The sequence below is a fragment of the Gambusia affinis genome, linkage group LG15 (genome assembly GCF_019740435.1).
Source record: "Gambusia affinis linkage group LG15, SWU_Gaff_1.0, whole genome shotgun sequence".
NCBI classification, from domain to species: domain Eukaryota; kingdom Metazoa; phylum Chordata; class Actinopteri; order Cyprinodontiformes; family Poeciliidae; genus Gambusia; species Gambusia affinis.
The window spans coordinates 16,719,113-16,745,405 of NC_057882.1; the positions used below are offsets into that span (position 1 = coordinate 16,719,113).

The following is a 26,293-nucleotide window of genomic DNA, read 5'->3' on the forward strand; positions in this document are numbered from 1 at the left end:
GGACACGCACGGACATGAAACAAAAACAACCACCAGCTGATCCCGAGGCAGAAGAGAAAGGGAAAACCCCCTCAGCTAGAGGTTTATCGTCACAAAACTGCTGCACTGGATGCGGCGCAGCTGCACCTGCGTAGCTGAGGAGAGAGGAAGGCTGGGAGGGGGTCTGAAGGAGAGCTGATCTATTTGGGGAGCTCTGGTGACACAGCGTTATTGAAAATCCTTCCTCTCCACCATCTCTGCACTCTGGACTGCATCAGTGGATGCAGAGCGTCACTGGGGTAGTCAGGGAGTATAAAACACCCCACCATCGCCAGCACCAACCTTCCCCCTTCAGAGTCGTGACAGCTACTCACCTACAGCTGCCTGACCCCACATTATGTAATGAAGTACACAGAGAATGGAGCACTGCTGGATATTGATTTTATGGATGAAAGAATTTGATTCTGCACGATAAGGTTGTGCTTTAAAGTAATTAAATTACATCATAACTGATTTTATATATGAATGTACAAAAATAGAAAAAAAGGACATCTGGAGTATCAAAGGTCAGTCAAGTACAGGCACTTATGCAACATTAGTATTTATTAAGTTTATGTACAGAATAAACATTATAAAAAATTTAATCAAACATATTAGTCTGTATTTGTAATTTTTACATGAAGTGTATTAGAAATAAATATTTTAACATTTTGCTTTAAATCCAACAGATTTTGGCTCTGCCATCTGTTATTCAGGATGTGAGCTGTCCGGCAGAAAACAATGAATCTGAAATGTTTGTGTGGGTCCTAACAGGAGGATTATCAACTTAATGAAGAGTTAGGAACCATCATGTTTAAATTTCTATGGTGGAAGAAATTAAGTTTCTTTCCACATGTAGCGAATTTAGCTACAGAGCTAGTCAAGCTTCTTAACCCAGTGGCAGTGAAGATCACTTAGGCTGTGGTCTTTAAGAAAAAATTTATGCCATTTTTACATTAAATATGAATTAAATTACCCTTTCTTATCAAGGATGAAGCACTAAAAACACAAAATGATCAAATAAAATCTGAACATATCTCGGTTTTAAAGCAACAATTCAACTTTTTTTTTTTCACTTAATTCAGCAATGAAGCTACTTTGAGTTTCCATAAAGAAGCCACCATAGAATGATCAGAGATATTATTTGATTTTGTCAATTAATAAAATAATTTGGCAAAAATCCCCCAATTGTGGTAATATTACCAAACAGCAGACTTTAGCGATAGCTGGGAGTGGTAGGTTTAGGGTTTCACTTTCTAAAGTATCGTGGCAGAACGTAAAGTTTTATAAACTTTGAGAATGAAATTACATGACACTCGTTCAGTACAAGTGTGAACTGAAGCGGAAAGGCTGCAGCCACAATTTCCAATAAAATGCATCGTTAAAGCCATAATTTTTATTTTTGCTTTTAGAATTATTCATCAGAATAATTACATTTATACTACTTAAAAGAAGAAAAAAAAACTTTTAAAATTGAACTGACTTTGCTAATTTAATTCATTTCAGAGTTTTTTCACTGGTAAAGAACAAAACTTCTCAGAAATGTTGCTTAAAATGAACCCAAGAAAGCATTACATTTTATCTGGTTACATTTTGTCAGTCTGTTTTATCAGTGAATATAAATATAAACTGAAATTAAAATAAACTGAAGTGAAACTAAAACTGTGAATTTTAGGGTTTTTTTAAAAACAGGTTGAGTGTTTATTATTGTTTAAAAAGAGGAACAGAGTTTCTTCAGCTTCTCTCCTTGGAACAGAAAACAGAAGCTAATTCTTGCAGACTAAAGAAACACAAAAGTCAAGAAAAGCTGTATGTACTTTACTCTGGCATCTTTTAACACAATGACAGAGTACTGTGCATGATTTTATGTAGCTTTAACATGAAAATATCAAGGCCAAATACCTTATCTTTTTTTTATCTGAGTAAAAATCTTGATTTGCAATCTGAAACTCCTTTGGTCATAATGGTAGTTAAAAATTAACAAAGAACCTTTGAAATGAGTAAATCACAACCTGCATATGACGTTGGCCAATATGTATTTCTTCCTATTTACATTCAAAAGCTTCACTTTAGCCAGTCACAAAAGTGAGCAGCAGATTTAGGCTCCTGTCTCTGGGTTTATTTTAGGAAAACAGGGCAGCGAGTCACCAATGCATGGTGTCAGCCTACATGTTCATACACAGATATAGAAGTGGACAAGATGAGAGATGTTAGGCTGCATGTCCAACTGGGAAAATCAGTAAAAGTTAAGAGAGCAAACTGTAAAAATAACCATCGTTTCCCAGCAATTTCAGCAATTTGAGAGAAACCAGTATAAATATAAAGTATCTCTATATAAAAAGTGTTCAAAATTAGACAGTTATGCAAAGAATACATCTCACAGTGACAAAAAAAAAAGATAAATTCCATGTAAATCACCCGTGACAGAAACACAGAAGTTAGTGTCAAAGTTACATATTTGACTGAAAGCACAGGAAATAGTAGAGAACTAGACTACGAACACAAACAAGGTCAAACTGTGACAGAAGCAAAGGTCCCTTCTGTCAAATCATTAACATCAACCTTAAATGAACTCTTAGGCCTCAACTACAAGCCTACTGGTTGCTTCTCGAATCACCCTCACCTGTGCAAGGGATTTAATTGGGTTTGAAGCAAGTTTATAAAATGAAACCGGGACACAAAACACACCTTTGCCTGTGTGTGGGGGGGTACGTTAACTTCTCTCACCAACCCCAAATAATCATAAAAGGTAGCTTTTCAACGCACAACGTAAAATCAACGCTATTGTCCTTGTTTCCATGCTCCCATTATTCTACAAACAAACGAGCGGCATGAGCAGACAACAGCACAAATTCAATACCTTCCATCTTGTTTCAGTTGAGAAAGAGTGGAGGGGGGGATGCTTGAGGCTGGGAAGCTACTATAATCACCCTCTCGCAAGGGAGGATTAACAGGATCATATTACCTACAGTAGCAACTGCTGGAAAGGAGTCAGACAATCCCACCTGAAGTCCTAAACCGTGAAGAAGAACTTAAAACGGACGGAAATGCCCCTACCTGAAACCATTTAGAGGCTTACTGAAAAAAATATGACTTCCTAATGGAGTTAAAGGTTATACAAGTCAAACCACTTGTTGCACAAATACTGCCAACATGTATTTATATTTATATCTGAATCATAATCAAAGCAATAATATGGCCTTAGGTGACCGGCTGCGACTGAATTACTTCAGCAAGGTTTCTGCAGGTTTCACCACCTCAAATTTAAGACTTTTAAATGCTTTTTTAAGACTTGAGGCTGACATTTAAGACCTATATTGCTACAGAAATGTATGAAATTCATCCATGATTTAGCAAAAATCATCATAAAACAAAAATGTTTGAAATCACCCGTGACAAATGCAAAAAAAGCTAGCTAAATAGCAAGGGTATGCTAGCAGTAAGTTAGAGGTAGCCTCAACTGTCTCGAGTCAGAACCCAATGAAAACGTTTCAGGTTTTAATTTTAGATAGTCATTTAAGACATACATTTTAAGGATGCACAGACACCCTGTTTAAACCGTGTCTGGTTCACTTAGTGTTCACATTGCAGTTCAAGCATGGTTTCTCTTGCAGAGCACACCTGTGACCACACCCAACCGCTCCACAACATACCTAGGAAGGCAAGACTGGAGACCTGATGGTGGAAGTAATACATGGAATTAAACCTTACTGCAGGACTCGCTGGTAGCATTCTCATTTCACCTGTCTTAGTGGGCACAGCACCAGCCGGGCCACCATCTGAGCTGGGAGCTGTGCAACCAGCCACAATGACAGGGCAGATGAGGACGATGAGACACATGTCCTCCTGTTATACTTCCTGTTTCTGTTCCCTTTAGATTCAAGAGAAATCTGTCGTCTTGGCCATAACTTCTCTTTCTAGGTCGCGTTTTAAAAACAAAACTCAATACAAATGGTTTTCTCATATAAGCAAGTCACTGTGCAAAACAATAATCAATAGTGTTTTGCGATGCGTAAACACCACTGGATATTTTTGTGTACTTCACTAGAAAAGCGCTGAAATGTGCAAGACTAAATCATCAACAAGTCATATATATATATATATATATATATATATATATATATATATATATATATATATATATATATATATATATATATATAAAAGACATGCCAACATTAGTCTGGTACTTCAGAAGTAGTAAGACTTTATCTTACTGAAGTCAGTAGCTGAATCCTCAGTATCCAGTATTTAAAGACACAAATGACAGCTGGTGTATGTGTTTGTTGGAATATTACAGTGGATTTATTTTTTTTAAATTACTTAGTACTTCAAATCTCAGCCATCTGTGGAATTACAGTTAAATGAAAGGCAACTTGAAACAACTTAATCTGTGCTACTTTTTCCTTCCTCTAAAACCTGAGCTAAACGCTACAAAACAGTCTATCCTGAGTTTACTTTTTGAATCAAGTGCTGCAGCACCACAATACTAATGTACGTAATAGCGCAGAAGGAATGCAGTGTTTGCATATAACTGGCATATATTTTAAGTATGGAATGAGGCATCAACAAAGGCACATTTGATTTGGATCAGTATCAGAGATAAAAACATCCAGAGTGGAATATCCATGTTGTCAACTTTTTATGGCTTCTGCAAATTGGAGGAAGTTCAATTTTAAGACCTTTTCAAGACTTATGATTTAAATGTAAGAGCCACATGGACTAATAAAGTAAAGGACTGACCTAATAGCTTACATTTAGCTCACTTAATGGGTTAAGGATGTTTCCCAGCTTTGGCAGGAGCCTCAAGTGTCCTTGTATATCAGCTACCCCACTTTAGGTTCTTCTTACTCTGTACAATAAGCTTCATAATGGCTGCGGTTGAGCTGAGGTTTGTCACAGCATAACATCTACATTCCTATGTAAGAAATAAAAGAAATGTATGCCTTCATGTTTATAAAAAACGCAATTAAAGAGCAAATGTAAATGTTTAAATGTAGCTAAATGTACATTAAAACCTAGAATTAAAAAATTTGGATGGATTTTGGCACTTTATAAGGCCTAAAATTAAAAATTACTACATCTAAGAGTTTCAATAACGTGTATTCTTGAAAGGTAAATTTAGTTGCGAGTTCGTAGAAAAGTGCGTTAGTGAGAATGTTCAAAACATACTGACTTTTTCCAGAACAAGTCCACCAGAGAATTAAAGTAAATAAAGTATTAAATGGTCAAATCCCCATTCAGTTGTAGACTATTGTTTATTAGTCTTTACTAGGAGCATTTTATGTCATCACAGAACAAAACACCTAATATTTAATACCTGGATCTCTGGAGTTTTGTCATCGATAGTTTCAAATGTCACATTTATATACATATAAAGCGGGGTTTTTGTTTCGTGTAAATATAACATCAGCTTGATGTGCTTCCATACAGAGAATATCTGTGTCACGGAGCCCCATCAGAGTTGAGACATCAGTGAGCTGCTCTGCTGCTTCCACTGATTAAGACGACGGTGAGCATCTGAAGACGCAGCCGTGCTGACTGCGCCGCTACCTTGTGGAGCCAGAAGGAGTCACTATAGCAGCAACAACATGATTCCTGCCTGGTTTACCGAAAACAAACTAAAATGTTTCTTTGAATCCAAAGAGTTGGTTCGGACATGACTAAAAGATTAGCGTCTCCCACTTGTTTTAGTTAATGACAAAAACAATTCTGATTTCTTTCACATATTTTTATAGTTGCGTCAATCTTAAAATGGAAGACTGATGCCAACTTTCTGCTTGGTATTTTTCATTTCTATTTCTTTCTTTTTTTAAAAAGCACACCTTGTGATAACAGCAAATCGGCCAGTTCGGCCTACAATAAGACTTGAGCTGGACGCGATCAACGTGCAACAACCAGGAGGTTCTGAACAGCGTTGGAAAGATTGAGGTATGAAGGGTGGATTGTGTAAAACTTGTGTGCGACTCTTCGTGCCTTGTTTAGACCTGCAACCGCACTTTGAGTTTCCTGTAAAAGAGTGAGGTTGCAACTTGTCGAATTGTTTACGGGCTTCGGAGAAACAAGCGGATTAAAACGCGTCAGGAATCAGTAGGAGGTGACTTTTTAATTTAATTTTTTTTTTACATACACCCGGCCCTCCTCGGTGCGATTGGCTCACCATGTTGCCAGCCGTCGGCGTTGCAGACAGAGACGGTGGGTACTCCCCTTCAGGCTCCTCCCCTCTCCTCCTGTCTGCTGGGCTCTGCCGTGCCAGCAATGAATCCTGCCAAGATAAAAATATAAATAAATAAAACACATTACATTCAGACTTCTTCTGTGCGTGGGTGGTTGCTCAAAGGATTCCAACGCCCCTCTCGTTCAAAGTACAGCATGAGCTGTAGATTTATAGATCTATAGACCCAAGAAGACACCCACAATTCAACAGTTTTCCCAAATAAGGTTGGAGATAAACACTGATGGTTTGACCGACAAGTGCTCTTAGTGAATGAGCTAAAGTCAACGCAGAGACGCAGCACACATGCAGCGCTGCAGGCGGACACGCAGGAACGTGCCAGACGTGCACTCTGACACCAGCGTAGTGACACGGGAGCACATCGGCTGACCTGACCGGAAATTCTCTGATTTACGAGAAATGCCCAGTCAACGTTCCCTGTCAGGTTATCAGCAGTCAGGCAGATAACTTTTCTCCACACCCAAAACACAGCGAGGAGCTCGGGTGGGCGTGCTGCCCTGATAAAAACAGATTATTAAAAATCACCTCAGCAGTGATTATGTATGGAAAACACAAAAGACCTGAAGCTAAATGCCATTTTTATATTCCTACCTTTTCGGAAGATGTAATACAACTGTGGATACCTAAATAACACAATACAAATATTAAAAATATATATGTATTCTTGACCTGGGAGTTCAGTGAATGAATGTGAAGCCCTCTGCTGCTGAATTCATTCAGTGCATTCTTTTGCCTTTGCAAGTTCAGTCAGGAGGAAGAGGAGCATGCTCAGTGCAGGTTTAGAGAGAAAGGAAAAAAGGAAAACACTGGCTTTCAGACAAAACATGGACAAAGTGTTTACTTCCTTGTTTAAGACTAGACTAAACAATCTGATTATTGTTTCATACTGTTCTATCAAAGTTCTTACTTGCCATCCTCTTGCTCTTTTTTCTGTTTTTTTTTTTTTTTTTACTGTGACACACCCCCTTTTGCACACCACTCCGAAGAACAGAAAGAATTAAAAAAAAAAAAAAAAGAAGAAACATACTCACAAAACCAAACTTTGGCTGCAATCTTACCTCAAACTGTTGGATCAAACTTTCTGTGAAAAGTTCAGTTTACTTTCTAACACTGAATTAGAGCTGGGAAGAGTTGCAGTAGCCGCCGAGTCCCAAACAGAAACTGCTTGTAATCGAGTGCGAGACACACCTCCCTCCACTACTGCTTGCTCTTCCGCCCCCCCGCCTCCCTCTTCCTACTCTGCCTCGCTCCCTGAAGTGGAATAAAGTCATACTGCGGGCCACACACACCTTACAACAGACAGCGGACTCGTGACTCGCTTTATCGTGGGGCATTACTGTCAATCCCGAATGTACAACACTGATTATTCCATACAGGCGAAGCGTTTATACGTGCAGCTGTAAGAGATCACACTGAAAACGAAAACAACCCATTAACTGGATTAACTCCACAACTGTGTGATTTGGAACTGGCAGCAGAACTACAAACCGCAAAACTGATTGCATCAACTAAACTGGTCATTTATGCAGGACAAGCTATAAAAAAATAAATAAAAACATGATTTATGCAACATCTACCTAAACATTTTCTGTATTCAGAAAGAAGCTTCCAAACTACATTAGCAGGAGCCAAAAGAATCCCACTTTGTGGTACGTTTGGGTGACTGAAACGATTAATCGTGATGAATAGATTATTAAAATAATTGTCAACTTGTTTACTAATTGATTAATCATTAACTGGAGTATGCAGACTCAAACATTTTATTTTTGCTGAAAGAACATATTCAGAGCAGTAATTAAGTCTAAACTCTACAATCCATATAATTTGTATTTAAGATTAAAGGAAATATCTGTCTGCAAATATGTTGTACCCAGAACTCCTCAAGCAAGTTTTAGCTTCACTGGGTCCAAATTCAGTTGTTTTTTTTCTTTAAAAGAATAATAATAATTTTGCTGTTCTCTTATCAACTGGTTAATTAAAAAAAAAAAAAAAAAGTCAACAGAGCAGTCCTAATGCACTGATATTAAGTCTAACAGAAAAGGCCGAGCTTTGCACATGTTGATGTTAGAATATTTTTTAGCTGCAGATCAAATCCCGATCAAGAATGCTGTGTTGTTGCACTCTAGACAATCATTTTTAAGATTAGTGTTTAATCTTAAAAAGAAATGGATTTGTTTATTTGCATGTTTTAGTGAAAATAAACCCTTTATGTTTAATATTGTATAAAAAGACAAGTGATTTAATGAAACACCTGAAGAATGTGCAGATTTCAAAATAACATTTCAGCCACACAAAGAGACAAAAGTTTTTACAACTTTTTTACGTCTGACTACAATGAAATCACAACACTTGAGCAGATTACAAACCATTCGTCGACATTATAAACAGTGAAGGTCTAAAGGGATTCTGGGACATTGCAAGGAGTTCAAGCCTTACACTTCTGAGTCACGATTTGACCCTAAAGCTGCAATAAATGAAAAATTGGAAGCAAAACAGTGATGATGGCATTCTGCCACAAAACAAGTATGAATACTTAAATAACTCTCTAAAATTCTGTGCATGATTATCACTAAATTTGTAAATGCAGCATAACCCGATTTAACAGTACAGTTAGCGTCGATCCAGCCATGACTCTGTTCTAAAGTTCTGCCTTTTAAAAAGGAACCAGAGAGATTTACGTTTCTGAAAGTTTATTTTGGGAGAAAGAGAACATTTTATGTTGATGAGTTACAAGAAAATCCTGTTATTTCACAGGCAAAAATGTTTTATCTGAAGGCACTGATTGATTTCAGAAAAAAAAAAGAAAGTCTAGCTGTTAGCTTAAGACACCTCAGCCTGAACAACCAAGTATGTAATTCAATTCAATTAATTGCAAATCTGTTTGCAGAACAGATCCCACTTGAATATGAAATAAAGACAGCGACAGTGCTCATCCTGCTCAATGCAGCATTTTATTAAACTAAAAACCTACACAAACTGGTTTCAAACAGCAACTGCCCTCATCTCGCTACATGTCTTCTGCAATACTCAGAAAATCCCAAAGAAAATCATTCAGACCCTTGATGCTGCAGTTTACGTGTGGTAATATTCGCCGGTGGCCGGCAACGAGTTATCTGGAAATCAAAATTGCGACCGCAGCAGCAGCTAAACAGGCGTCCCTAGGGCTAAAAACAGGTGACAGGAGTTAAAAAAAACCAATTCCAGGTAAATGCTCCCGCACTGCTGTGTGTGTCATGTGGCTGCTCATGCAAGTCAAATCATGCTGAAACATACACAATCTTATGACTGAAATAAAACTAGAGCTAAATACACAGAATCTGAGTCACTGCAGGATCAATCTGTGTTATATCACAACTGCACTAGTTGAATGCAATATTTGGTAGCACATTATATTTTAAGCAACATCCATGAAAACCCAATAATACTGTTAGCCAACTGGATGGACTTCACTGACCTGGATGAGCTAAAGCTCGCAAACAGTGGTGGGAAAATAAAACCTCAGCACAATGCAAGTCAATCATAGTCGATATCGTCAAGGCAATATAATCTCAATAACATTTTTCCTCATGTAAGGCAGTCTTTAAAAAAGCAACAGCTAATAAAACAAGTTTTTGGTACATCACAGTAAATTAGAATATGTGCTTTGATGAGCCATGTCAGATAAAAATGTTATATGTTTTACAGAAAATGTCCTAAAAAGTCTGCTAAACATGTAAAGTTTACCAAACTAGTTGGTAAACTTTAAAGACGTTTTGTATGTTTTTCTCTTCAAACATACAACCCCACACTAAACACATCGGCAGTTTTCGGGTAATGCATTTCCGAACAAACAATGTTTTATCGAACATTGTGTGATGCTTCGTCCACAGAAATATCAAACTGCTGAGATGCTTCTTATAAGAAAATCAGGTTTTGCTTCACATCATGTGACTCTCAACAGAACATCATGTGTTTATCAACAAAGATAATTTTGATTAGTCAAAGAAAGAAACTCTATAGTGGAAACAAAAATAAAGACATCTGGTCAAGTTAAGATTTTATCTGGTAAGCAAAAAAGTTACTATTTAGTGTTCAAATAGTTATTTGAGAAGGAGTTTAGTTCTTCAAATCTCAGCCATCCGTGGGATTATTGTTCAATAAATGGCAACAAATAAAGACTGAAACAACTTACTGAATCTGTGCTACTTTTTCTTCCTCTAAAAACTGTACTAAACGCTACAAAATAGTCTTATCCTATTTTTAGATCACTGCTTTCCATAATTTTGCTCATTGGACTTCAGTTTCTCACTGCAGTCCAACGGGAGAGGCAATAATAATCAAAAGAAGAGACGTAGGAGTAATTTCCAACTGAAACTTTCTGTGTTGTTGCAGTAGTTAAAGTGATGAACTGCTTTGCAAATTGTCTCAAAATAAAAATCCAATTTGCCAGCTTAGCATCTCGGTATTCCTGGACTTGCCAGTCTTTATATGAAAAAAATAAACTAGATTTTTCTCTTGAAGACGTTTCAGTTCTCATCTCAAAAGAGTTTGATATAAACTGAAGGATTCATTGAAGTGTTGGCTTCCTTCTGCTCTTATTTCACACTACGGTCTTTATTTGTAAAATAAATTCTACAGATAATATATGGAGTGATAAATATTTTTTTCTTTATTTGAAGAAAAAAAAAGAAAAGAAAATATTGTCGTCTTCCCAACCCAACTGGATATGCATCTATAATAAATATAATACAGTGAAAAATAATAAAATTAAGTATTGTAAACTGACCAAATAAATTACAATAAATGAATAAAAAATGTTCAAACCCATCAATAGCTATGAATAGAATAGAAGTGCTTTATTCATCCCAGCAGGGAAATTACTTAAATGCTTTAGTATACATTTTTTAAAAACTACATGACAGAGACATGCTGTGTTTAAAAATACAATTCTAGTCCAAATCACTTTTTAAATCAACTGATGTTTATTCTGTACATCAGAGAAAACAAACCCAGAGATCATACCTAAAAAGAAAAAAAAAAGATGTATAATTATGAAATGCAATATTTCTACTAACTCACGACAATAGCTCTGTATCAAATAAAAATAAATGTTTCAGCTGTTTAGCAGTTCGTGCACTATTCTGCTGGTCAGTCTATTAAAAACTGATTTTAGTCCCATTTTTCTTTGTTTATTTCAAACAAGAAGGGGGGAAAACGAAATAAAATACGAGTGATGATAATTATTAGAATCTATTGACAAAGAATCTTCTGTAGATCCAGTTTCTATTCCTCCTGGATGAACAGTAGTCTTGAGGTAAAGGCTGAGAGTCCAGGTGGGACATTCCATGGTGCTTTTCAATGAACTATGGTTAAGAAATTTCCAGAAAAAAACATGCTGTTTGAGGAACTGATGAAAACACAACAGGTGTAAACAAGATGGGTGACGTTTAAACACCCGTTGTGTGAAAGTGAAAGTCAAAGCCAGTTTGTTCACAGACTGATGCTGTACTCCAGCATGACATCTCATCAAACCGAAAGCGTGTCTCTCACTGAGAACTATGTGTCCAAAAGCTCTAGCTGTAGGCTAGCTTCCGGATAGCAACCTTATAAGAAGCAGCTGGGTAAAACTCGCTCATATGTCCATTGAAAACAACACACTAGTTTAAGGTTCACTAGTATCACCTTAGTCTGAAAGCCCAGGCGCATGTCACATAAAATATACCGCTAAGAAGTCACTTAATTTAAAGAAATAAACCGACTTACTCACTCAGAAAGAATCAGCTGACACAACGGTGACTCAGTAGACTACACAACTTCCGCATTCTTGTGCGATGACAAGGACGCCAGCCAATAGCGAGCGAACAAACTAACTAGTTTAACCCAATGGCGCTTCAATGTTTAGTTCAGCCAATTACAATTTGCAAAGGTGCAACCAGTGAATGGCACACGCCCACAACCGAGCCAATCACATGTTACTAAACGCTCAAAGCGCACCAATAGAAAATCACAGCGCGGCACAAATTGGGTACACACACAAATAGCGCGGTACGTGCGACCGCTCACATGTACAGCAGCGAGAGTACAGCCGACATGAAACATTCAAGGAATTCACGACTTCCTGTGCATGGACCACAGCAATAAATCAGAAATGACAGAAAAAAATGTAGTTTGTTCGAGTCAGAACAGGACATTTTATATGTTTAGTTTTTATAAAAATCATTAATGTGGTCACAGAATTATCAAACAAAATAGATTTTTTTAAATATATAATAAGTAATCCGCTGCAGGATCACTGATCAATTTCTCTTAACCGGCCTCCTTACAGTACCCCACAGTAATTACACACCATATTATATGGTTGGCCTTATCAGTGTTTTAAACAAACAAACAAAGAAAAAAAAATGTACAATTGAATAACCAAAGAGGGAATGGTCAATTTATGTGAGCCAGCATAATGAATTAAAGCTCATCATATCAAAGGATTAAGTTCTGGATATGATTATCGATCAACTCTGAGTTGAGGATTATAATTTGTTTCTTTAATGGAAATAGCGCCCTCTGGTGGCGCTATTTACCACCAGAGGGCGGTGGTAATCCCTATACTTTTCCCGAAAGGTATAGGGAAAACTCTTTCTTACCCTCAACTTTATAAATGTGCAGTGCTTTGTTTTCACTGCAAAAGTGTTTTAGTTTACTTTCTTAGTATGGTTGCATTTAAAAGCCTCCATATCCTTCTAAATCAGTAAATCCTCTGAACTAATATGCTCAGTGTGTCGGATTTACCATCAGGCACAGTAGTACAAAACCTTTGCTGTAGTTAATGTATACAGCATTATGTGTTCATCTTTGTGACACATCTTTGTCACAGATTTTCAGAAGACTGAATGCGACTGCGGTGCTGAATGTTTTAAAGGAGATGCATCAAGAAACGAGGAGGCGGACAGGTGGGTGTAGGTCCTACAGGACCAATCACAGCTGGTCATCAGGTCAGTACTTATCTGAAGGCTGCCAGCCCAGACACTGATTTCTGATCCCCCTCTTCTCTGAACTGAGATCCTGCAGTCACACCATGGTAAGTCCCTACAATCACAACATAAGCAAAGAACTTTTTAAGGGAATACTCACTATTTCATGTACATTACAAGCATGAAATCTCGAGAATTAAGCTCTAATAATTTGCTTATTTTTTTCATTTTTAGACAACCTACACAGATAAAGGGGAGAAGGTAAGTTTTAAATGATCTGATGTAGATTTTGTGTTGCTTGGCAGCCATAAAAACTCATAAAGGTAATTTGTCTGTTGTTCTTCTACTTTGTAGCCCTTGAGGGGGCGATTTGTCAGATTTCATCATATCACCTTCTGGGTTGGCAATGCCAAGCAGGTTAGTACCCAAACTGACTGTCACATACAAGATACTCGTTGTGATTCAGGATGCAGTACATCATTTATCTACAGTCACTCAAAGGATGAACCTTTGCCTCAGGTGTTAGAGTTCATTGTAAATAATGTTCAGAGTAACAAGAATCTGATCACATTCCAGGCAGCCTCATTCTACTGTGACAAGATGGGCTTTGAGCCTCTGGCCTACCAGGGTTTGGAGACCGGCAGCCGAGAAGTTGTGTCTCATGTCATCAAGCAGGACAAAGTATGGAGTTTAAATCATGCGTCTGAGCTTCTGAATTTAAAGTATTTATTCCTTCTGGTTAAGCACAACCTCCTCCCATCTCTTTACAGATAATGTTTGTTTTCCAATCTCCACTAAACCCTGGAAATGAAGGCGAGTTTGCTCCTTAGGACACATTAGACACTGAAAGACGACAGGCTCTGAATGTGATTAGCTGTGTGTCTGCTTTTCATCATGCCTGTATCATCTTTCAGAGATGGGGGAGCACTTGATGAAACATGGAGATGGAGTAAAGGACATAGCATTCCAAGTGGAGGACTGTGATTTCTTGTTCAAGGTAACCTGGCAGAGGACAACATAGATTGGAAACACCTTAAACTGCTTGTACTTGATCAGTATAAGATAGTGCATGAAGGTGAAGTGGATTAGTATTGAAGAAGTATAAAGATACACATATGTAATTAAGTCTCAGAAATTTTCTGTAAAGACTTCACAGGTTTGTTAGAGAACGTCAGAGGACAAACAACGTCATGAAGACCAAGAAATACAGCAGACAGGTCAGGGAGAACGTTGTGGAGACATTTACAGCAGAGCTAGATTGTGAAACATTTCCCTAAGCTTCAAACATCTCAGATGGAACTATTCGATCGATCTGTGGAAATGGCATTGCACCACTGTCAAATCTACCAGGTCATGGCCGTCCACCTCAACTGAAAGTAATATTGCTCTACTGGGCAAGTAGAGCAATATTCATAGACATAAACATGGCACATCTGGAGGAGCTGCTGAGATTCACTGCTCAGAGGGATGTATCTTTTGACAACCATTCATGTTTTCTACAAACCTGATCTTCAGAGAGACTTGAGAGTTTCTGTTGGATGTGCAACAAGCCATCCGGCGGAGATCACAAACGCCTTGAGGAAGGTGCTCTGGACAGACGAAATCAAAACCGACCTTTTTGCAAGCCACTATTTTTGCGGGGAAATTAATTGAGCTAAATATACAATAATCACAAAAGAAAACATCTTAGAAGCTGCAGAATACTTGAGACAGGGTTGGACACACACCATCAAGCAGAACAACTTTAAAAGCTACTATCCAATGATACATTCATGTGTTAGAATAGCGCAGTCAAAGTTTAGACATGCACAGAGATTCTGTTGCAAAAGTTGAAAATGAGCAGATTAGTTTTAGCATCTAAAACAGATTAGCTCAGCTTGCAGAGAAAGAACAGACATAAAATTCCTTCTGCAGATGTGCAACTTTGATTGAGATATCCCTTACTTGTGTTGGTCTATCACATAAACCTACGGTAAAGTCTGTGACTAATTTAAAAATATACAAAAACTTTCAAAGGTTGTGAATACTTTTGCTAGGCACTATAACTTTAATGCATGTTTTAAATACCTTAAGTACGTAAAACTAGAAGACATTCCACTGGATTTTCTGGTTAGACATTTTTAAAATATAGTTGCACATAAAAGTTACAAGACCTTAAAATATATGGAAACATTCAGTGTAATTTCCATCACGTCTTACACATGTAGACTGTTGAACAATAGATGCTGGGCAAAAAGAAAAAGAAAGGAAAACACGTAGGTGTTACATGTTTGACCTCCAGGACGCACAGGTTCACCTGCTTCAGTGAACTGTGTTTTATGTTTAACTGATGCTTTACTCTTGTGTGCATGTTGAAACAATCGCAAACATGACAGCCCTGTAATACATTCTACGGCAGCGAAGTCTGTCTGAACTTTCTTTCACAGTCAAGGTCAGGCGGCAGGTTTAGATAAGCTGTCTCTGTTGGCTGTCAGGTAGCCACAAGGTTACAGAATCACTGCTGACTCAATGCAGACACCAGTCTAGCGACATGTTTCTGTCTATAGAATGGCGATTGAAAACGTTTGTTATTTAGCCACTGGAGGGCGTCCATGAGCCGCTTTACAGAGCTTAGCTACACCAAAACAATGCTACAACCATACTGCTGTATACATATATATCCAAACCATTCCTTTGTATAGCTTTGGTCGTGTAACCAAAGCCTCAGTCATGTGTTTTTATATCCCCACATCATGATGCTGCCACCACTATGTTTCACAGTAGGTATGGTATTTACAGAGGGTTATTTTTCCACCACAAACAACACTTTGCATGGTAGCAAAAAAAAGTTCAAATTTGTTCTGACCCGACCAGAGCACCACCTTCTTCCAAATGGCTTGTGCCAGACTGTAAAAGAAACTTCTTTTACAGCAGCCAGTCCACAATGGCTGTCTTCTTGCTTATGTGCCACAAAGGGCAAGATTAATAGTTGACTTCATAGAACATCTGGATTAATTCTGAGATTAAACGTCAAGCCTTCAGAAAGCTGTTAGTTAAACCTTTGAAGGGTACTAGAGTAAAGCAGCAGAATCAAATTGACAACACACCTTTCATATTTTTCATATTAGTTTCTATTTGTAACAGAAACAAATGTGTAATCGTGTATGAATATCACTCAATCACCGTTGTGTGCTCCTATTTTCCCCAAACCCATCCCACGTCATTCCGCGCTGACAGACAGCCCGGGAGCGAGGAGCTGTGGTCGTCAGGGAGCCGTGGGTGGAGCAGGACGGCAACGGCAAGGTCAAATACGCTGTGATTCAGACGGTACATAAAAGATGACTCACACACGTAAGCCTCATGCAAAACACGCGAGGAGTCTGAGACTGAACAAGGGTGTTGTGCAAAACATTTTGTCCACAGTATGGCGACACAACCCACACGCTCATTGAGTACCTGGAACCCTACAAAGGCCTATTCCTGCCGGGCTACAAAGAGCCTCTGTTTAGGGACCCTCTGCTGGCCAAACTGTGAGTCCTCACTGCAGCAAGAAGGAAAAAAAAAAAAACATAATACTGTAGCAAAGTTGTTATGATCAGACTCTAGAATAAATTTCTACTCTGCTTTGCATATATGTATATTTGGAAATAAAAGGCAATCCTTTACATCACCAGGCATGAATTGATGCATGGCAAGTGTAAAATGTCCCTCAGCCAATATCTCGAAAGAAATCAAAATCGACTATAACTTTGTACTTTTCAAAGATTTGAATATTGTTTGTATTCATCAAAAAAATCCCAAACTATTAATACAATTCACCTAATTGAGGCCTATGGGTTTAAGTATAATTTTTGTACTTGCTGCCCCAGTAGGACATTCTAAAGTCTGGACCCATGTGGTAGAGTAGACTGACATACAGAATCGCTGTAAACTATTTTATATTAAACTATTTTATACTTTATCTCTGCTGATGTAGTCCAATTGACTTCTAATTTCCTAAAAATACTCTGTTATGTCCCTCTTTTCGTGTTCTTTGATAAAAAAATATTTCCTAAATTCCCAGGTAGGATCTGATAAGAAAGAAACATCATTCTTTCTACAGCACTGGAATTTTCTGGGAATCCATCCATAATCGTTTCTGTTCTCTCCTTTTCTCCGTAGTCCACCAACTGGTTTGAACTTCATCGATCACATTGTGGGAAACCAGCCAGACGACCAGATGGTGCCAATTTCTGACTGGTAAGACTGCTGTCAGCGTGCACGTACGCCCGCCGCAGGTCGAGGAGTCACTCGGGGGCAAAAAGGGACAAAGTAAACACTGCACCTCTGTTGGAGTGACATGTTTGGACACAAAAGCAAAAAAAAAACAACTGGTGTTTCACAAAATCAAAAGTCCACATTTTGTTCAGTAGAAATGATTTCTTTGTGCACTTTCATCACTTTCTTGATGTTGCTGTTTCTCACCAGTGGCATATCTAAATAACAGAAAATACAGCCCTTGGTTAATTAGAAAGTTATCTTGTTCACAGAATTTGACCTAAATTTGGACAAAAAAAAAAAAAAGCTTATTTGGTTGGGAGACAAAACATATTAAAATTTTACATTCCACAACGTGATTCATGGAGGTTGTGTGTTTGTGTGGAAGGTAAGGGAAGGAAAGCTTGGGGAGTTCAATCAGTCTAAGAACTAAGACTCTTCCTCATGTCGCAGGTATCAGAAGTGTCTGATGTTCCATCGGTTCTGGTCGATAGACGACAAGCAGATCCACACACAGTACAGTGCGCTGAGGTCCATCGTGGTGACAAACTATGAGGAAACCATTAAGATGCCCATCAATGAACCCGCCATGGGCAAAAAGAAGTCACAGATCCAGGTAGGACTTATTTTCTCTCAGCCTTCTATATTCCAAACGAAGGCTTGTCAAAATAAGAACTGTTCGCTCTGTATCATGAGTGTCCAAATATTTTTTCACGTGTGCCAAAATTATAAAGAGAAAGCACTTAGAGGGCCACAAAGGCTAAAATTTTGAAATAAATCTTAACCTTTGTGGCTAAAACAAATAAAATTTTTTAAATAACAAATTTTAAAAATTGTATTGAAGTGAAAAGAATTGTCATGTTTTTGTGAAAAACGTATCCATATATGAGTGTAGTTGCGACAGACATGCGCTGCCTTTTGGGTTCATTGTTTTTGTTTTTTGATCTCACCTCAGCAACAAGAACAGGAAGTTGCTCTCGCTGCATTAAAGGGCAGCAAAGTGCCCAACTCTGCTCTTGAGTGAAATCTGCTGGATGTTTTTGGTTCTATTTACAGCAAAAAATAAGATAAATGCAGAAACCATGGTTAATAAATGAGAACTATTTTTTGTGTTGAGCCATTGAAATTTTTTTTTAATAAATCATAGAAATTATTTCTGTAAAAGAAAAAAAAAATCAACTGACTAGATTTGCTCAACTGCAGGTTTGTGATCAGGGTCCACATAAACTTATCAAAATATGAAAAAGCTAAACAGATGTCATTCTCTTGCGATGCACTGACATCCAGCATCTCTGTCCACAGGAATATGTGGACTATAACGGCGGACCGGGCGTTCAGCACATTGCCCTCAACACATCGAATATCATTAAATCTGTGAGTGACTGATTAACAGGAAGACTCAGCAGGAACATTCCCAACGCAGCTTTTCTTTCCCATTTTTGTCTTCAACAGATTGAAAACCTGCGGGAACGAGGAATGGAGTTCCTCTCAGCTCCTGAAACGTACTACGATACACTGCGGGAGAAACTCAGGACGGCCAAAATCCAGGTGAAGGAGGACCTCGACCATCTACAGGTGAGGATGTTTTTTTCTCTAACTCTGTTGTTTAACAGGCCTTAATTGTTTTGGTTGATAATGTGTCAGTGATGTGTGTTTCCTCTGCAGAAGCTGAAAATCTTGGTTGATTTTGATGATAAGGGTTACCTTCTTCAAATCTTCACCAAGCCCGTGCAAGACAGACCGACGCTATTCCTGGAGGTCATACAGAGGAACAATCACTTTGTAAGTTACCAGTGATGTATTTGACCAAGAACTGGTACAGTCAGGAATACCAAAAGTTTGTTGGTGGGCAAGTCTCAAGAGTTTACAGTTAAACAAAAAATTGTTCAGATTTGCGTTTCAAGTCATTTCATATTTTGACCAACATGGAAGTGATTGGACATAATATGAACATTTTGGAGCTGACCATCTAAGTCCTGACTTAAAATCTGGAGGGATATAAAGTTCAAGGTGATGGTAAAGGGGCTTTCCAGATCCCTGCCAAAATAAATTACCTGTGGAAATGAAAGGTTTGACTGCTGTGAGAAAGTACATTTATTGTTACTTAATGATGTTTTTGGTTTACTTATGATAAACTAAACACGCAACATTTTTAATACGATGAACATACTGTTAAGTCATATTGATCTGGAAAAAAAAATAAAAAATCCAAAAGAAAGACATACAGTTTCCTAAACATTTGTGGCTGAGCAACAAGAACTGGATGTGGGTCACCAGAAGACGGTAGCCATGTTTAAGCGACAGGCGTTCCCAAGTCTGCTTTTTAATAAAATTTGCTAAATGCTTGCGATCCTTTCAACAGTTTAATAAGCTGAAAGCAAAGCGCTAATGAAAGTGAAATACTTTGTTGTACAAAACAAATCTTTGATTTCATGGAAGGCAAAAATTGTTCTTGAGCTGTGAATGGCTCCCAGCCACACTTTGGAAAAAATAGGATGAGCAAAAATGGTTATGTCCTGTTTTGTCCATGTGAAAAATTTATTCAAGTGAAACATTTTTCTATATTTATTATTGTGAGATTATGTTACCGAAATACAAGATGAAGCACTTTTACAACATTCGGAACAATTAGCAATAGATAAGAATGACTATTGCTAAAATTGCGCTTTGTTTAGTCACCCTAAACAGATTGGATTCACAGGCCTGTGGTCATTTTCCCCTCCTGAAAGGCAGAAAAAAATGCCTGAACACCTGTTTGCAGTTCCCACCCAGTGAGAACTGCATCAGATCAGCCCACTTGTAAAAGCTCGGTAAATCTTTCACAGATAGACTCAGATCAAAAAGCTCACATCTACATAGCAAACGGAGGAGGAAGGGGGATCTTTTCTTTGGGTTGCACCCTGTGGCGTTTCATTTATGACACCCATCCTGCCTGTCAGAACAGGCGCGTCTTGTCACTCTCCAGGGTGTGCAGATGTTGATGGAAAGGATTAAAGACGTGCATAACTGGATATGGAACCACACCAAAGACTCCCTCAGACGAACCACCAACACTTGATCTTCTGATTATTTGCGAAAATATTTCTACCATTAATTAGCGAAGCTCAGAGTGACTTATCTGCACCGGTGTTTCTTCTGTCTTCAGGGCTTCGGGGCGGGAAACTTCAAGTCTCTCTTTGAGGCCATCGAGATGGACCAAGATGCCCGGGGTAACCTGACCGTGACTACACCTGAAGGGAGGGACAAAGCCTTTCGCTGATCTCCGACCAGACTGAGACTCACTCTGACGGCTACGTGGCTGCGGGCTGTACGACCGAGATGCGAAAAAACACCCACCACAGCTGCAGCACGTCAAACGCATTTGAGAGTGTTGAAAATCTTCATGTGACGAGCCGCAAGCATTATCCCACTTTGATTCAAGATGTTATTAATTGTGTTTGGCTAAATAAAGAACGTCTTGTTTATATCTGTCGTGTATGTGTGTTTAAGAAAGTTTAAAAAATATATATTGAAGGTATCTAAGTGTTCCCCCCGCCCAGGAGAGAAGGGAGAAGACAGAAGCTAGCATCCTGTTTTATGCTAAACACGTAGCCAAAGCTAGCTGATACTTAGCTTAGTCTTGGTCAGGTGGGTTAAAAAGAAAACTTCCTAATAAACAAAGAGTAAAATTACAATGACTAAACGTAATGTATATATAAGACACTCAAATGGTGGTAAATTCAATCTAGCTGTCAAGAGGGCACGGCTACCTATTTTGTTTTTTTTCTTACTGTTTTCAGACAACTAGCTATGCTAACTTTCTTAGCAAACACGGGTGAGCAAATAACACCGTGAAGACCAATGAACACAGCAGACAGGACAGGTAAGAGGACGCCATCTTTTCAAGCGAGGCAGATGTGCCGAACTACAGGATAAAGTTAATGCAAGAAATGTACAGCGCAAGGGCAGCGGTGGGGAAAAACATTCTTGGAGAATGTGTCAACAGATAATTAGGATGTTTGCAGACGACAGTATGATCTGCAGCAGTTTGAAAATGTCTTGGAGATAAGGATTTATTATTGTGTTGATCAATATTGTGAAATATTTGTTGTAATAAGAATTTAGATTTATGATGAAAACAATAAACTCTACATAATTATGTTTAAGTACCCCAAAAACTAACTGTACTTTCTTTCTCCACTATTAGTTTCATGAGAGCAGCAGAATATATCAATATTTAAGTTATGAATAAATGCAGGTGTTGTGTGCTGTGTAGTGATAAATTAGATTATCATTATTGTAACTTAATATTGCACTCCTTAATGCAATCAGTACATGTTGAAGTCCATATATCCCTATTTGGACATTAGTGAAAAAGAATGAAATGGAAAGTGTTTGGATGAACCAGAGACAAGTAGGAAACTGACACCGAAAGAATAAAAAGGGTTGAAGGTTTAGAAAGTTTAGACAGCTGTTGGTGTAAAAAATACACCAATGGTTCTGAAGCACAATAAACAAAAGTAAAACTCAATTGTTTTGTATTTCAAAATAATTTATTTGCATATAATTGGAATGAGGACAGGTTGATATATTTGCGATGGCACCGGTCAGTTTCTGTACAGAAACATTCACTCTTTACAGAAATCTTTTCAAACCTGGACAAAAATGGATAAATATATTAGTAAATAAATATATTAGTGACATGTCACTATATTGAAATGTTCTGTTATATATATAAAATACAACACTATTTTGTCTCTGGGTTTTGTTGTTCTCTTTTGTACACAAAGTATCCAAAATATACTGACATTGTCCCTTAACGTTCTAGAGGGACCGCTTTTTCTTTCTTTCTTTTTTTTTTCTCTTGACTCTATTACAAAAGGCAGTTTCAGCTCATAATTCTTGCAAAAAAACAAAAAACAAAACAAAACAAAAACACATAAACAACACAAAGAGAAAGATCTTGAACAAGGATGAAATTGTGCCAGATGTTCTGTGGTAAATGCTACTCTTCACATGCTGATGGTTGTGGGCTGGCTTGCACTAATACTAGGAATTTAAACTCATTTCGGTATAAAATCTTAAGGCCAAAGTGCTTATTATAATTCAGTCATTTCCATGTCAGTCCCTGGGACTGTTTGGGAACAAAAAAAAAAAAAAAAAAAAAAAAAAAGCAAAAGTCACCCCCTCCATACATTAGCTAAAGGCACATTCAAAGTGAGGTATTTGTAAGGACTACAGGTGATAGATTCTGCATGATTGCCCAAAATTATTACCGCGTCTATATGAACATGTGCTCTCTCGTCGGGCGCATGAAGAAATTCAAAGAAAGGGCGAGAAAACGAGAAGGCACTACGTATAACAGCAGGGTTCAAGATCTTTTTTTTTTTTTTTGCCTCTTTGGTTAGGCAGGTAAGAGCTGTCGTCGTCGTCGTCGGGAGCTTCCTGATTTTAGTCTGAATCAATAAGGCACATGTGAGGGTTTCGTAAGTGCTACCGGTTGCGTTGCAGTTTCCACAAGCCCTTATTCAGCCGCAGCTGGTCTGCCCAAAAGTTACAAAAAATAAATAAATAAAAGTAAAAATAAATCCCTTCACATACTCACTGAGCCTTTCAGAGGATGTGATTATTATCGGTGTGATCTCAGCTTATTTCCGCTGGAGTTCAGTAGAAAGTCCAGACTCAAATGTTGAACGGAGACTGACTTTCTCCTGCACGGTTTAGTATTTTAGCAATGCACTTTTTTTCCCCCCCTCTACTGGTCAACGGATAAATCGGAATAAGTGGTAACAACTATCTCAATCGCAATTGTCTAAAGCATTTTTACACTTAAAGAAAAAAAACAAAACATGTTGACAGTTAAAATTTCTTGAATTGAAAGTGTTGCTGAGTTCAAGGTGGATTGTCTCCCCCAATGCCAAGTGTTTTCTTCTGTACTGTTATCAAGCTCTAATTGAAGTGGTGCCACAGCACAGAATCAGATGACCTGATACAAGTACAGGACCGTGCAAAAGTATCCATCCCCCACATTACAGCAAACTTCAGTGGATTTCAGTGGCTTTCTGCGTGATCGACCAACACAAAGTAGCAAATTATTGCAAAGTAGAAGAATGTTTTTTTTCCTTTTTACAAACAAAGATGCATTTTAGGCTCTAAGTCAACAGCTTTGAGTCTTTTATTGTATATGTCAGTCACATTTAGTCAACTGAAGTTTGAAATTTTGCCTCATTTTCTTTCAGAAATATTTTGTGGATGATAAGTCTCTCAGTCAGACTGGACAGAGATCATCCACAGGGATTTTTCACGTCTTGCTGCATATTCTGAACAGGATTTAAAAGCTGGAGTGCTAACCCACTGTAGGTCTGACTGTGTGTTTAATGTTGTCAGCAGTTAAACTTTAATCCAGCCTCGTCCTGTTTGCTCCGTCTTCCCACAAATGCTGAACAGCTTCCCAGATCCTGCTGAATACAAATGCCGCCACAGCATGACGCCGCCGCCACTGTGTTTCAATTTTCACCTTATCTGTGCGTTTTCGTTCACATATTTGTCCCCTAAATGGCAGGACTTCTCATGGCACTTCTTCTTGCCACTCATCCATGAACACCTCAATGGATCATTTATGATTTTTGAATCAGAATTTTATTAGCTGACTTTGGAAGCCAGTTATTGTAACTAGATTTCTGCGTTTCCATTACAAATGCAAATTTGTCCATATTCTGCTAATGTCTAAAAAATCTAAGTTTGTGATTGCTGTGTTTCTATTAATTAATTAAGGGAACTAAAATCACATGAATAATTCTGCTCACGCGATGAGCAACATGCCGCATCCTCCTCTGTTAACTCCTCTCGTCGTCTTCTTCGTGTGTTTGCATTATCCAATCAATAACCGGATAACTAGGTTTTTCGCATCTTGCGTTTATGTTTTTGTTTCATCGTGCAGGATAATGTTTCAATGACTGAATGAATATGTAATGTCTTCAAATGTATGGGATAACTTTTCACTTTTCACCATACAAATTGTTGAAATTTCCTTTTATATAATCAGTGGGATGGAATAAAATTTGACATGTGATTAATAGTAAATATTACATTTTAACTCATAATCAAAAGGAGGGAAAACGTGGTGCAAAATTACTACATGTTAACATCTGCTGATCACGTTACCGTATATGAAATGCTTGCGAACTCTCACCAAAAGAACTATGTGGGTTGCATGTAGAAGGTTGGAAGTTGTTTTCTACAGCTGCATCAGAACCAGACTGTCCCACCCCTTGTTTTGAATTCCTTATCCTTGGTATAAAACTCAAGTGTTGTCTCTGCCTGGCAGAGCTTTTCACCCAGACCTGCTTCGTTATTGATTGTCCCACCAGCTCTCTGTCTTGTGCACATTATATGAATAAACCTGATCGAGTGATTTCACCTGACAGTGCTTGGTAAAATAGTTTCTTTCCACAACAATTGCTATCCGGTTATTGATCATGTGATGTGAAAACTGTGTTTCCAATTTCGATACGGCCAAAAACCGCCTCTTCCTAGCAGCAAAATATTTTTCCAAAATTGCCGTGTTTCCATTAAGCAAATTTATCTTCTAAATGCCAAATTTCGCCATTATATGGTCAATGGAAACGCAGTTAAGAGTGAACAAGGCCGAACATGTGCCCCCCCCCTCCACTGCTTTTTTTGTTGATCTAACACAAAAAACACCCAGTAAAATCCACTGAAGTTTGAGAAAAGTGAACAGATTCAACCAGCTGAACATTTTGCAAGGTACTATTACATGATTTTACACCAACTGCACTACAAGGCAATTACGATTTGTTTCAGAGGTTGCGGAAGACGAGGGGGAAGCATAACCTCTGCAGCAAACAGCATAACGTCAAGGTGAGTTAAAAAAGATAAAAATAAAACCGAAGATGTGATCGCCATCCTTCTGATGAAGAGAAATGACAAAAAAAAAAAAAAAAGAGAACATGACAATAGCTTGTAATGACCATCACAGAATTCAGTCAAACCGGCTGGTTTTGAAGAACTAAAAACCTTGCAAACAACATCAAAAACAGAGAAGGACAAAAAGAAAAAAGAAACAGCTGCCATTACTGAAATAATGAAAACGAGGCTGAGCGACCTCAGAGGACACTCGTCGTTTGTAGGGGGGCTGAGCATCAAAAAACGTTCTCTCTCCGTTTGAACAATCCAGACTGCCAAGAGAGGGAACTACTACCTGTTGAGTTTGTGGAAGATACATAGAAATATAAAACAAAACACTACAGCAGTACCTTTAAAGACCTCCCTTCTGTCCCCCCCCCCCCTCTCTCTTTGTGTGAGGCGTGATAAGAAAATCTGAGCTGAGGTAGGCTGGAGAGAAAAGCATTTCTCAGCTGAGAGCAGACTCAACGAAGGAAGGCAGAGAAAGGGAAGTACCTCTACGAGAAATCAAGTTACTTTGTATTAAAAAAGAGCAAGTGATGCAGAGACGAAGTCTCACTTCATGCGGGCTCGACGCCCAAAGCAGGACGATCGGTTGGGTGGCGGTTGCCGAGGAGCTTGGGAAACTGCGACCATGTGAACAATCCTCCTGCGTCTGACCAGGAGAGTTGTTTCCCCTGCAACACCCTATCCTATCTTCACACATTCAAATCATAAAGTATATATATTACATCAAATATTCTAGTTTTTTTTTTTTTTTTTTTTTTTTTACAAAATGAAGATAATTTCACTCTTTGAGGATGAGAGTCCTCCTAAGGCAGCTGGGACTTTTGCGTGAGTGAAGGCGTTACTGGTGGGATTTTGTAAGAACTTTTTCCGTTCTGGCTCCTGGGCAGCGATAGGGACGAGACAATTTCTTACACCCCAGACTCCTCTTCTGATCCTGTGGACACAA

General features: G+C 38.3%; 3 protein-coding genes across 6 annotated transcripts in view; 1 reads left to right on the forward strand and 2 right to left on the reverse strand.

Moving 5' to 3' along the window:
• The window catches only part of mtmr4 (myotubularin related protein 4), a 47,854-nt gene extending 35,760 nt beyond the window's left edge, over positions 1-12,094 (reverse strand). Inside the window, exons 1-2 of one of the 4 annotated variants that reach the window (XM_044141399.1) lie at positions 12,000-12,094; positions 6,179-6,283 (exon numbers count right to left, since the gene is read on the reverse strand). In XM_044141399.1, the coding sequence (XP_043997334.1) occupies positions 6,179-6,181 (3 nt within the window). In that variant the 5' untranslated portion in view covers positions 6,182-6,283; positions 12,000-12,094. Of the gene's footprint in view, positions 1-6,178; positions 6,284-6,922; positions 7,050-7,311; positions 7,448-11,995 lie in introns of those variants that run through there. The other 3 variants (XM_044141401.1, XM_044141400.1, XM_044141402.1) reach the window with 3 other exon arrangements.
• Positions 12,095-13,208: 1,114 nt separating this feature from the next.
• On the forward strand, positions 13,209-20,897 carry hpda (4-hydroxyphenylpyruvate dioxygenase a). The gene is made up of 14 exons (XM_044141403.1): positions 13,209-13,304; positions 13,432-13,458; positions 13,552-13,614; positions 13,774-13,878; positions 13,968-14,010; positions 14,112-14,194; positions 16,414-16,503; positions 16,600-16,706; positions 17,338-17,415; positions 17,887-18,049; positions 18,736-18,807; positions 18,886-19,008; positions 19,099-19,215; positions 20,579-20,897. Exons 1-14 carry the CDS (start codon positions 13,302-13,304, stop codon positions 20,690-20,692), a joined length of 1,188 nt encoding a protein of 395 aa, XP_043997338.1. The 5' UTR covers positions 13,209-13,301; the 3' UTR covers positions 20,693-20,897.
• Positions 20,898-21,946: 1,049 nt separating this feature from the next.
• Positions 21,947-26,293, reverse strand: part of LOC122845231 (E3 ubiquitin-protein ligase RNF43) — a 102,572-nt gene continuing 98,225 nt past the window's right edge. The window contains exon 9 of the mRNA XM_044141404.1: positions 21,947-26,281. Within this exon, the coding sequence (XP_043997339.1) occupies positions 26,256-26,281 (26 nt within the window). The 3' untranslated portion in view covers positions 21,947-26,255. The remainder of the gene's footprint in view (positions 26,282-26,293) is intronic.